At 52.7% G+C, this 12,823-nt stretch overlaps 2 protein-coding genes across 4 annotated transcripts; one reads left to right on the forward strand and one right to left on the reverse strand.

Moving 5' to 3' along the window:
• Positions 1-1,060: 1,060 nt before the first annotated feature.
• On the forward strand, positions 1,061-4,309 carry LOC127296360 (uncharacterized). Of its 2 annotated transcripts, XM_051326420.1 has the most exons (4): positions 1,061-1,344; positions 2,599-2,917; positions 3,004-3,365; positions 3,465-4,309. In XM_051326420.1, the coding sequence occupies exons 1-4, from the start codon at positions 1,252-1,254 to the stop codon at positions 4,092-4,094; spliced, it is 1,404 nt and encodes a 467-aa protein (XP_051182380.1). In that variant the 5' UTR covers positions 1,061-1,251; the 3' UTR covers positions 4,095-4,309. The 2 variants fall into 2 exon arrangements, with proteins under 2 accessions (XP_051182380.1, XP_051182379.1); XM_051326419.1 differs by having other exon boundaries at positions 3,004-4,309.
• Positions 4,310-4,396: 87 nt separating this feature from the next.
• Positions 4,397-8,094, reverse strand: LOC127296358 (protein kinase STUNTED). Of its 2 annotated transcripts, none has more exons than XM_051326417.2 (11): positions 7,936-8,094; positions 7,722-7,810; positions 7,474-7,592; positions 7,232-7,347; positions 6,683-7,126; positions 6,329-6,577; positions 6,074-6,240; positions 5,537-5,616; positions 5,280-5,430; positions 4,974-5,123; positions 4,397-4,888 (listed from the first exon to the last, which is right to left on the reverse strand). In XM_051326417.2, exons 1-11 carry the CDS (start codon positions 8,075-8,077, stop codon positions 4,658-4,660), a joined length of 1,938 nt encoding a protein of 645 aa, XP_051182377.1. In that variant the 5' UTR covers positions 8,078-8,094; the 3' UTR covers positions 4,397-4,657. The 2 variants fall into 2 exon arrangements, with proteins under 2 accessions (XP_051182377.1, XP_051182378.1); XM_051326418.2 differs by having other exon boundaries at positions 7,722-7,807; positions 7,936-8,092.
• Between the last annotated feature and the right edge of the window lie 4,729 nt (positions 8,095-12,823).

A 12,823-nucleotide genomic window follows, 5' to 3' on the forward strand; every position in this document is an offset into this window, starting at 1 on the left:
CGGAGTGCGCATGTGAGAACCGAGCGGCCGCGCGGGAAGTCGATGAGGCGGTTGGCGACCGACATTAACGCTCGATGTTCGTAGCGGCAAGGGGGCGCCCCAAACATACCATAAGAGGAAAATAGTCTGTATCCTATTTGCGGAATCGACACAAACAGACAAAAGCATACATATTGTCCTATTCAATGCTTACATGACTGCTGCAAAATATATACTCTGTATCTGGCTGTTGTCTGTTTCCGCATCGGTCGATCTGATCCAACACGGTGAAACCCCAAATTCAGTAAAGCGATCTAGTTTGATCTGGCAATAAAAAAAAGTAAAAACCCTATTCGGTAGAGCTCGAATCGGATGAAATTCAGATAGCACACACTACCCCGTAGATTTGAATCATCACGTGAACATACATATTCCCATCATCTTGGCAGCAGAATCCTTGGCTGTTTCTGAACAAATCGCAGTGCCTGCCTGAAATAATAAAAAAAAACTCGCGCCGCTCTCCACGGGCATCCAAATCCAAAATTTCGAAAAATGTCGGGTCTGAGATCTACAGACTACAGGAGCGGGTTCCGCGCCGCCTTGCCGCGCGCTGTGTGGATTGGTTGGGCACCGCACACGCACAGGAGCAAAAGAGCAAACGCGCCTCGCCGCTCACCACACACACACAGACACAGCCTGGCGCTGGTGTGCGCTGGCAGCCACGCGAAATCCGCGTCCCACGTGCCGCCTTCCTTCCTTCCTTCCTTCTAGGTCGGTTCCCTCGCGACGCGGGCCCCACCGCCCAACACGTTTCGTGTACCACCCGGACACTCCACCCCCGCTCCCCGCCAGGTGGGCCCCGTCCCACCCCAACCAATCACAGAGCGCCGCCTGCCGCGCCCCACCCACCGGCACACCCAACCGCCTCTCCGCACCCACCGCCACTGACGCCTGGACCCCACACACCGGGCCCCACCCCGTCAGCGAGTCCGGGTAGCACGCGAACCGGTACCCGAGGAGGCCCCGCGCGACTCGGGCTCGTCCTCGCCGGCTATAAGTAGCGCCCGACCCTCGCAGAGGCTACCCTTTTCTCGCCCGAGAAAATTCCCCACCCTCCTCTCCTCCTCCTCCCGTGAAACCCTAGCCGCCGCCGCCGCCACACCCCAAATCCAAATCCCGCTCGCCCCCGGCCGGATTTCTCCCGCGAATCGAATTTCGCCCTTCGGTTCGCGGTCGGTCCTCGCCGTCCCTCTCTTGATTCCCGGGAGAACCATGTCGAGGTGCTTCCCCTTCCCGCCGCCGGGGTACGTCAGGAACCCGGCGGCCGTGGCCGTGCCGGTGCCCGTGGCGGACGCGACCGATAAGGTTTGTTGAGCCATCGGATTTAACACACGCACGTGCCCTGCTTGCCTGTTGGTTGGTTGAGTCCCGATCGGATCTCGTGGTTGTGCGTGTGTCATCTGGGGGTCGCTTGCGCGGGGGAGACTAACCTTGCTGTGTCCGTCGACGGAAAATTCCATCTTGCCGTCGGTTCGCTAGCTACCTAAATCGGTTAGATCGAGTTGAATTTTCTGCTAACCTAACCCTAATTGAGATTGGCCTCGGTTTGTGGGTCTCCAGATTGCCCACCTCGGCTGTTTAAATTGAAAATAATAACAAGAACGCAAATTAAACCTTTGATCTGGCAGGTGCGCCTTGCGGCCCTAGTCTCACGCGGCTACATGTCTATTTTCGGTAATTCCATTGCCATTGCTGGTTCTGCAATGAGCAGAAATAGTGTGATTAAATCTGGTGCTCTGCGAGTCAGCCAGATACGCCTAGAAAAGTGGTCGGTTGAGAAGCTGCCTGGACTTATTATGGCCTGTTGTGAGGCTTGCTAACTATGTAGGTTATGCATCTGCACAGCTGCTAACATTAGCTGCTAGCTCACAACATCTGTTTTATTGCCACCTTCAAAATCAAATGTTATCTTTTGGTATCACTACTGGTTGCCAATTCAGTCTCTTGTTTGGTTTTCTTAAACTATCTTTCACACTTATATGGTTCTGATGTATTAGAACGCTTTGGTATAAACTTTTCTGCCGCATTGAGAAACCAAATTCGTTCTCTTATGTGTTGTCTTGTTTGAGTTTGCTTATTACTGTGTTGTCACTTGTCTTTTAACTGGCCTGTTATTCGATTATGCTTGTTTTGCTCTTCTTTGCAGTAGCATTGCTTCGTTTCATTTGTTCGCTTTGGTTTCTTTGCGCTATGTTTTTGCTGCCTGATAATATATGCCCTGCCTTTAGTATATTCCTATTGCCATCATCAACTTGTGGTTTATATGCTAAGCGTTGTATATGAGCTCTTATTCTGTGATGAACAAATATGGGGGCTTAACTTTGTACTGACATTGTAAAGATGGGCACTAACTGTGTAATAAAAATACATTCAAAGGATGTTGAGTTACCATGTTGTGAAAGATGTGTATTGAGTTAAATGTTAACTGTAACCTGTAGCACTAATGTGCCAATGGATCGTTCATTTCTTGTGTGCTTGCCTAAGTTTATTGCTAAATGCTGCATTGCATTCCCATCGTCTGTTCTAAATTAGAACTGACGATTCATCTGGTGGCTGAAGCTCCAGAAAGAAAGGGAAAGGGCTGACAGGAAGAAAGAGAAAAAGAATGAGAAGAAGGCTCTCAAGCTGGCTGGTGGCGAGCCTTCTAAGCATTCTAAACGGTCTCACAAGAAGAGAAAGCATGAAGAGGTTAGCATTGCTGGCCAGGAGTCCAAAACTGCTTCCAAAGAACTAGTTGAACAGTTGGAGAAGAGTGGGCTCTCGGAAGAGCATGGAGCTCCGTTCTTTACTCAGACAGTACATGGCTCTCCAGAGAGTTCCCAGGATAGCAGTAAGAGAAGAAAGGTTGTGCTCCCAAGTCCAAGTCAAAACAAGAATGGTGAGACATTTATCTTGTGGTTTTTAATTTGTTGTTAGTATTCATTTATTCTGTGCAGGATTGGCTGACCATTAAAGATATTGCAGGGACTGTCTTCCGCATCAAGGTTAAGGGTTACCAGGGACCTCCTTCACCCATGTTGGACAGTTCAATGGTTCCTCAGCAACCACCTGTCCAGCAAACACCACCAGGTTCATCCCTGCTGAGTACACAGAACACAATCCAGCCTCAGAGGGAAGCGACTGCGAAATCAGCAGCAGTTCACCGGCAAAGCATTAAGAGCGATTCTCAAGGTGTGCTAAAACCGGTGGATGCTCAACTCCCCGCAAAGGTCTTTCCGAGAGGTAATCTATCTAAGGAGCCAAGTGTTCAGAAGGTTGCGCCACTCAGCACCTCTGCAAAGATTGTGCAGAAGATTGATCCCCGACTCGGCTCTTCCTCTGCCAAGGTGATGAGAAGTGCTGATCCTTTCCCTGTGCAGCCAACTCAACGAGTTGTTCCTCCACTTGCAAAGGTGTCACAAAGAGTGGATCTTCCTTCTGCCCAGGTTTTGCAGAGAGTTGATCTTCCTCCTGCCAAGGTGTTGCAGAGAGCCGATCTTCCTCCTGCCAAGGTACTGCAAAGAGCTGATCTTCCTCCTGCCAAGGTGTTGCGGGGAGTTGATCCCCTTGTATCATCGAAGCAGCTTCAGAGAGATGCCTCCTCTGTGCCGCACAAGGAAATTGGCGCTACTGCTCTTCACCAGCCAGACAGGCAGCAGCTGCCTGAGATGCAAAGACCAGAGCTGCCTGTGGTGAAGCAGCAGCAGGCAAACTCCTTGCACAAAGAAGAGCCTTGTTCCTCTGGTAGGAACACTGAAAAGATGGCAGCACCCGAGGTGAAGCTGTCAAAGTCGGATCGGAAGAAGAGCCGCAAGTCTGAGAAGAAAGAAAGGAAGTTCGGGGATCTATTTGTTACCTGGAATCCTCCTTCGCTTGAGATGGAAGATGCATGTGGCCTTGGCGACCAGGACTGGCTGCTTGTAGGCACTACGAAACCTGATGCCCGCATCGGCGGTTGCGCAGCAAGTGATGGTTCATTGCCGGTTCAATCAGCGGAGCAGTTCTCATGGCAGCCCAGGGCAATTCATTTGCCTGACCTAGATCTTTACCAGCTTCCATACGTTGTTCCATTTTAGTTGTGTGTAGGTTTACTGAGGTAGATGAGAAGTAGAGGAGATGTAGGGAGAGAGCTGTGTCGGTGTGGGATATCTGTTTCCCGTCCGCAGTTTTCCAGCTTTGTTCCAGAGTTTTTATTCTTTGAGGACGATGAGTTTGGCAAGCTCAAAGTGTTGTTTATGTACTTGGCCTTCTCTTTTCATGTGAAAGGAACCACAGACGACTTTGTATTTAAGGTGTTTGTATTGTTGTGTTACTCTGAAATAATTCTCATTATTCTGATAAATCTGGCCTGAAAATGTAATGTTATAGCCAATTCCAATAAAAGAATCGAAAGTTGCGACTGAACTACAGCATCAGGCGAACTTTTCTTTAACTGAAGCTCTGCAGCAAGCAGTTGTTTACCTGGAGCCCTGGCAATGTACTATCAACTATATTGTTGAGGACAATGAGAAGCTTCTTTGTGGTGGAAGCTTCTTGGTGGCACCGGTGTGATACTTTGTTTATGTACATGAGTTCGTATATTATCAACCAAACGAATGACAACCCAACTCACCCCAAAAAGAAGAAATGAAAGCCGAAGTTAATCGAAACTGGAGGATCTGCTGCAGCGTTCTCGCAAGTACTCCTCGAGCGGGCTGAGGTTGCTGTGCTCGGTGCTGGAGATGGACTCGGCGTCCTCCACGTCCAGCAGCGCAAGGCCTAGGTGCGACGTCACGTTCGCCGCCGGGTAGGTCTCGTCGTCCACCACGCAGTCCGGCTCCGCGGCAGCGATGGTCGCCGTGTCCTCCTCGCCTCGCAGCATGCTCAGTACCTGCCACGACAAGCAGATGTTAACACTAGCCTCGCCCAAACGGCACCAATTCTATTCTCAGAGACGGCGAGAGACAGAGACAGACCTGCGATATCCGTGGCCTGAGGCGCGCCGATCTCCCGAGGCAGAGCGACGCCGCGAGCGCCATGCGCCTGACCTCCGCCTCGTCGTGCTTCACGTCCAGGCTCGGGTCCAGCAGGTCGGAGATGTCGCCGCCGTTGAGGATCGGCGTCGCCTGTCACGTCAAGGAAACCTGACTGCGTCAATTGACCTATGTCTAGATACTATCTGCTGTACAATCGTGTGCAGGTTTCCAAATTCTCCAACCCAGGATAGCAACGTAGCATGATGCGGTTGGGGTCGGGGTAGGAAGGGGATTGGGAGAGCTTACCCACATGACGAGACTTTGGTGTCCCTTTGGTGAGCCGTCGCCGCTGATGGGCTTCCTCCCGGTGAGGAGCTCCAGGAGCACCACGCCGAACGCGTACACGTCCACCTTGTCCGTCACCTTGCCGTACATGAAGTACTCCGGCGCAAGGTACCTGCAACGCAGAGCGACTCTGTAAGCAACACTGACCGGAAGACATGGCGTACTGGTACTGCAAATGGAACTTGTGTTTTTGGTCGTGCCGTGGTACAAGAACATACCCGAACGTGCCGACGACGTCGCTGTGCGTCAGCGAGGACAGACCGGACGGCGCCCAGATCGCGAGCCCGAAATCGGACAACTGCCACCATCAATACAGAGTTCAGGGTTCATACTCCTCAGTACACTACTGAAAGAAAGAACCACACTTCCAGGAAACAGAAGATATATCCAAATTAAGACGGCGCATCAGATTATAGGTATGGCCAAATTAAGACCGTGAGCCCGAAATCAGACAAGTGTCAAGTTGAGTCGAGAGCTCATCATAATTTTTTTTTTGAGAATTAAGAGTTCGTCATATTCGGCAGTACACTAAATACTTCAGGAAAACAATGAGGATTCTGTTATGTTTTTTCGATTTGTGTTTTGTGTTGCTTGTAAGACACACTGGCGGTTTCTTTTTATATGCAATCGGGAAGAGCTAGTATTGTCCAAAAAAACACGCACACTAAAAACTTAAGGAAAGAACAAAACTTGCAAGAAACAAAATACAAGTCCAAGTTAAGACGGCCAACTAAAATACATTTCGCATGTGGTACCTGAGGCTCGAAGTCGTCCGTGAGCAGGATGTTGGAGGACTTGACGTCCCGGTGGATCACCGGCCGCGAGCTGCCGGAGTGGACGTAGCTCAGCGCCTCGGCGACCCCGACCGCCGCCCTGTACCTCTTCTCCCACGGCAGCGTCGGCTTCGACTTCGACTTCTTCCCTGCGAATACCGAAAACATCAACAATTCAGAATTCACATGTACAGATCGAGCAGTACGTGGATGCAGAGTGTACTGAACCAGTGATACCGTGCAGGTTGTCTTCGAGGCTGCCTCTGGGTAGGTATCTGTAGACGGAGACGAGGTTGCGGCCTTGGACGCAGACGCCGACGAGCGGCACGATCCTCTGGTGCTGCAGCTTGGTGATGATGTCCACCTCCCGGAGGAAGTCCTTGGACGCCTCCGCCGACGCCCTGCACAGCTTGATGGCCACCTGCTGCCCGCTCGCCAGGCTGCCCCGGTACACCCGGCTGTGCGCCCCCTTCCCCACCAGATTCTCTGCAGCCACGGAGATTGTTTGATGTTTCCGATAGATCGATCGCCGCCGCACGTGCCATGGCGGATTGGAATTCGGGAGAGGCGTTTGTTTATGCGAGAGTTTACCTGGGGAGAAGTGGTTGGTGGAGTCGTAGAGCTCCTCGTACCGGAACCACCGGCACCGGGACGGCACGCCGGCGAGCAGCCGCCTCAGGTCGGCCGCGAGCCCCTCCAGCGGCGGCTCTGGGGACGCCGACGGCGAGGGCCGACGTGGCAGGCTCATCACCCAGTGCACCACCGACTGCTTGCGCGACTCCTGCTCCCCCTGCTTCGGCAGCGCCACGCCGCTGGCCGTGCGCCGGAGCAGCGGCCACCCGAGCCTCTGCTCGACGACAGCGGCGGCCTTGTCGTCGCAGGGCTTCGCCGGCGGCGGCGCGGCGCAGTGGCCGCAGCTCAGCGCGTCGAAGTCCACGGACCGCGCGCTCCGGTTCGGGTTCGGGATGATCACCTTGGGCTCCATGCCCACGCTCGGGTGCAGCAGCGTCCGCAGCACCGGCTTCGGCTCTGCCCCTGGAAGACGATCGACGACCAAACCACCCGCCACTCCCGCTTTAATCACTGACCAACCGATACTAATAGCTGCTGTGATGGAGAGACGCTGGGTACTTTACTCACCAAGTGGGGGCTTGGGGGCCTCCCTGACGAAGATGGCCTTGCCGCTCTGGATGGCGACGACGCTGGTCGTCGCCGGCAGCTTCCGGGCGCAGTACTTGGCGAGGCAGGTCGAGCCACTGTATGCGCACGCAAGCAAAGTAAATCCGGCTATATTTTGTAGCAGCAGGTGTTAACGAACGATTTAATTAGGTGAATGAACAGTTGGATCATGCCAAGCTTGCTTTGCTGCGACTGGTACTGACCCGAAGGAGTACTTCTTGTTGGCGCCGATCACCACCGCCGTGGCGGCGCACAGCTTGGCCTCCTTCACCAGCACCTTTTGGATCGAGCTTCCCGGCGTCACCCGGCCGACGAGGACGATCTGCAGAGAGACAAAATACCATCATCAGCAGCTGCACGTGAACGTAACCGTCACCGACACCATGGCCGGCGCATCGGTCCATTCCGTCGTAGCAAGAAGCAATCACTGCGTGACGCCACGAACGCTCACGTCTTTCTCGCTGCAGATGGCCTCGTACTCCGCCAGGTACTCGTCCAGCGTCCTGATCAGCGTCAGCGCGTTCGTCTTGCACAGGTCTCCTGAGAAGAAGGTGCCAAGAGAGGTAAGTAACACTTGGATTGAAATGGGGTGAATCCGTGAATGAATTCAGCTGTCGCTGCTGCCAGGTTCTTGATGGATGAGTAGGAGGATTAGGGGCACCTACCGGATTTGCGGTAAATGTGGACGGCGACGACGCGGTCGCCGCTCCTCGCCGCCTTGTCGAGCGCCCACTGGAGCACGTCCTTGCCGGCGGCGTCCATGTGGAGCCCCACCAGTATGCACCGCCCGACGCCCTCCCCCGCCATGCTATCGGTAGCTTCCTCCCTCAATCGGCAACCGGTAGCAAGCTCCGGGAAGCTCGAGAATCAGCAGGAATCAATCGCACTTGCCCGCAGGACGATCGATTTGATGCTCATGGCAACACGCGCCGACGCAGTTAGCTCAACCACTAACCGCCGTGGACCTCCGCCGTAGGCGGACACGAATCCCGCTTACCGCAGCCAATGCACCGGGCGTGTGCGACCCGGAACCTCTCCGCTCGAATAGAAAAATGTCGTCGCGCGCGCAGCAGCCAGCAGGGGCGGGCGGCCTCCCGGAAAGCGAGTTCCGAAACGAGAACTCGCCCCGAAGCCGCGCTGCGCCCGCTTTACAGGCCGATGATCTACCTCGAACCGAAAGGGGGATGAGGCGGGGAAGATACAGTACAGGCGCTAGAAACCAGAGCGGCAAATGTATGCTAGCAATTTAAGCGGAAGATATGGGGCGAGGCGGGGGGCAGCAGCAAGCGACAGAGGTAACTACCTAAAATCTGGTTGGGTTGTCAGGCCTCAGGCGCGGCACGGGAGCATAAAGATTAGTTTTTCATGGCGCCACGCCACGCCGCCGGTCGTCACCATCGCCGGGGGCTCCGGCTCAACCACTCCAACAAGAAATGCCGCGGGAAAAAGGCACGACGCCGCGCCCGGTTGATGTTGAACGAACCGGGACGGTCGTCGATCGTCGCGGTCCACGGCTGCGAGCGAAACTGGCTGCTGTATTTCTGTGCCGCCGGCCGGTAACGGTAAGCCGAGGCTACCGACCGAATAGGGACGGCGACTGAGAGATACGAGTAGGTGAAGAAACGAGGAAGATGGTCAGATGGACTGGGAGTGGAGGTGATGCAATGCTATGGGATATTGGGATATGGTCTACGGGAGAAAAGTATTTCTATGTGTGCATCAGGATCTGAGATGATGAGATGGAGAAAGGTGAGCTTGGTGGAGGACATTGGAGGGGTAAAGAAAAAGGTGAGAAGATGGAGAGGTGATTGACCAAGTTCCATTGGTGATTAGTACATGATCTGGAAAACAAAAAGGAGACCGATAATAGTCTCGCATCCCACATGGCTCGAAGAGATAAAGGAAATTGGAACACTCTTTCGGAAAGAAAAAGGCACCAATCTATTTTCTTGGGATTATAGTCTATCAACCAAGATTGGATTTGGCACATGATACACGCCTTTCCGCAACCAGGATGTCCGAATTTGCAACAGGGTGGCACAATTAGTATTCCTTCAGATCAGAGTAGGACTGTACTGCTACTAATAGTTGTTGGCCTCGTTGCAAAAAATGGCACTGTACACCTAAATCCTAATATTAGCATCGGCACCACCAAACTTGGTACTGCCGTATAGCACACTGCATAGCTGCATTACAAATTCAATCATGCTATGGGTCGTTTTCATTTCGTAATTTTTGTTCGACCGTTTCAATTATTTTTGGAGCGATTTTCGTCCGGTCCATGGCCGATGTGGACCGCTGGTGGTTTAGGGTGTGTTTGGTAGACTGGGGGAGCTCAGATATTCTCTCCTCATCCCACTTTTACCCAGGAGATCTTGTTTGTTAGACCGGCTCGGCCCAACAAAGAAACTCCCAACCAATACGGAAAAGGGGTCGCAGCCCTGCCCACGAGCGAAGCTCAAATCGAGCTTCGCTCCTCATCCCGGCTCTGCTCGCCCGAAAACGCGCCCCGCGAGGCCGCAATTCAGCCCGAGCGCGCAGGGGTCACGCGCCCCCACCTTTTCTTCGTCCCCATTCTCCCCCATCTCTCTCCCTCCACCGAGCCCGAGCCAAGCAGCCGCGCCCGACCATGGCCAATCCCGTCGCCTCCATCTCTCTCCCTCCACCGAGCCACGGCCACGGGCTCGCAGGCGAGCCGCCATGGCCAATCCCGTCGCCTCCGCCGCCCGAGCCAAGCGACCGCGCCGACCAAGCTCCTCCGCGTCCCCGTCCACGTCGGCGTCTTCCGATGCGGCGGCGGCGGCAGCCGGCGCCGGCGGGAGGGCGTGCTCGCGCTGGGCGAAGGGTTCATGGCCTCCGCGGCGCCGCTGGCCCGGCCGGACGCCGGCGCGAGCACGCATGGCCAGCACGCGGGGATCCATGGCCAGCACGTTGGCCAGCACGCGGGGATCCATGGCCTCCACAGGCGAGCCGCCATGGCCCTCACCAGGCGCGGAGCAGGAGGGACTCCCTCGCCGGCGGCGTCGACTTCCCTCGCCGGCGACGGCTTCCCTCACCGGCGGCGACGACTTCCCTCGCCGGCGGCGTCGACTTCCCTCACCGGCGGCGACGACAGGACCCGATTGCTTTTTAGTTCTTCCCTCAGGGACCCGATTGCTTTGACTGTTTGTATTCAGGGACTAGATTGCTTTTTATTTTTGTATAGCACAGCTCAGTTCATACGTGACAACCAAACAGCTTCTCAGCTGAGAAACTCTCAACACACCCGGTCTACCAAACAAGAGCAAAAATCTGAACTCACCATAGTTAAGATCAGCATAGTTGAGGGGAGAAAGACATTCTCAGCAGCCCCGGGCTACCAAACACGCCCTTAGTATCTGCATGATGATGATTTCTTTAGCGTTTGTGTGATGGTTTTCAACCACCAGGGGCCCCATCCGTACGTACGTTGTTGCTAGTACGTGTACATGTATTGCTACGTGAAGATATCTGCAGATACTGGAGGCGTGTTTAGCTCTCTGGACCTGTGCTAGCTCAGTGATGATGCTGGCAGTGGCGGTCCAGGAAACGTCACTTTCATGTCCACTCAATCTTCAGACGAACAGTAAACACGGGGAGTGGAAGTCAGCAGGATAATTCTTAAGATCAACGCACGCAGTTATAAATTTTTGGGTTCTCTAAATTCTTTAATAAAAATGTTTTATTACTAAAAATGTTTAAGAATTACATCTGGCTTCGATGTATATAACCGCACCACAAACCAATATTCGAACACATAGGGCGCGTTTGGTTGCCTGAGCCAGAATTTCTGCATGCCTGGCGCATCGAGGCGGGAGGAATTGCGCGTTGAGAATGGGCCATGAGCCATTTTTTACCGGTCGTTTGGTAGCCTGTGCGGCTTTTTGCGCGACGAAGAAGGAACCCATGCCCCATCGTTTGATTGCCAGTTTTTAGCCCATCTTGCACGGAGGAAAACAGGAATCAACTGTTTGGTTGTTCAAATCACAGTTTCATATCCTTACCACAATTCAAATAGGGTGAGATTACCATGCCATGGCATATTACATATGATCATAGACCACTTAGAAGAACACGATCCTCACGATCACCACGATGAAGAAGGCGATGATGTAATCTTTGACCCGACTGGGACATACCTCTGGTGGTGCTCCTTGTAGAGCATGTACTTTCTTCAGCGGCAGCTGTGCTAATGGCACTGCATCATCGATGGCCTGGTCTTCCAGGAGCTCCTCTTCCAGGTAGCCGAGGTACTCTTGCTGTGCCTCCTCCAATGTTGCATATCCTCGGTAGCTGTTGTTGGAGTAGCCATTGACCTGATCTTGACAGACTCTCCATGAGCTGTAGATTCCTCGAACCCGCCCGCGAAACACCACATACCACTAAAATGACATAAGAAGAAGTTATCAATCACAACAATGAAGCAATGCAGAAATGAGCAATAGAACAAGACAAGTGTTGACAGCAAATCTGAAACTAACAGGGGCATGCATATCATTTCAAAAGTCAATCAGAAGTTTATCCTACACTACCGTGATGTCGTCTGATGCGTGTAGTTGACACGTCCGTTGGGAACCCCAAGAGGAAGGTGTGATGCGCACAGTAGCAAGTTTCCCTCAGTAAGAAACCAAGGTTTAATCGAACCAGTAGGAGTCAAGAAGCACGTTGAAGGCTGATGGTGGCGGAATGTAGTGCGGCGCAACACCAGGGATTCCGGCGCCAACGTGGAACCTGCACAACACAACCAAAGTACTTTGCCCCAACGTAACAGTGAGGTTGTCAATCCCACCGGCTTGCTGTAAATAAAGGATTAACCGTATTGTGTGGAAGATGATTGTTTGCGAAGAACAGTAAAGAACAAGTATTGCAGTAGATTGTATTTCAGATGTAAAGAATAGACCGGGGTCCACAGTTCACTAGCGGTGTCTCTCCCATAAGATAAATAGCATGTTGGGTGAACAAATTACAGTTGGGCAATTGACAAATAAAGAAGGCATAACAATGCACATACATATATCATGATGAGTACTATGAGATTTAATCAGGGCATTACGACAAAGTACATAGACCGCCATCCAGCATGCATCTATGCCTAAAAAGTCCACCTTCAGGTTATCATCCGAACCCCTTCCGGTATTAAGTTGCAAGCAACAGACAATTGCATTAAGTATGGTGCGTAATGTAATCAACACAAATATCCTTAGACAAAGCATCGATGTTTTATCCCTAGTGGCAACAGCACATCCACAACCTTAGAACTTTCTCGTCACATCGTCCCATTTAATGGAGGCATGAACCCACTATCGAGCATAAATACTCCCTCTTGGAGTCACAAGTATCAACTTGGCCAGAGCCTCTACTAGCAACGGAGAGCATGCAAGAACATAAACAACTCATATATGATAGATTGATAATCAACTTGACATAGTATTCAATATCCATCGGATCCCAACAAACACAACATGTAGGATTACAAAGAAACGATCTTGATCATGATAGGCAGCTCACAAGATCGAGCATGATAGCACAATTAGG

Source organism: Lolium perenne, chromosome 4, assembly GCF_019359855.2.
Source record: "Lolium perenne isolate Kyuss_39 chromosome 4, Kyuss_2.0, whole genome shotgun sequence".
In the NCBI taxonomy this organism is placed as follows: Eukaryota; Viridiplantae; Streptophyta; class Magnoliopsida; order Poales; family Poaceae; genus Lolium; species Lolium perenne.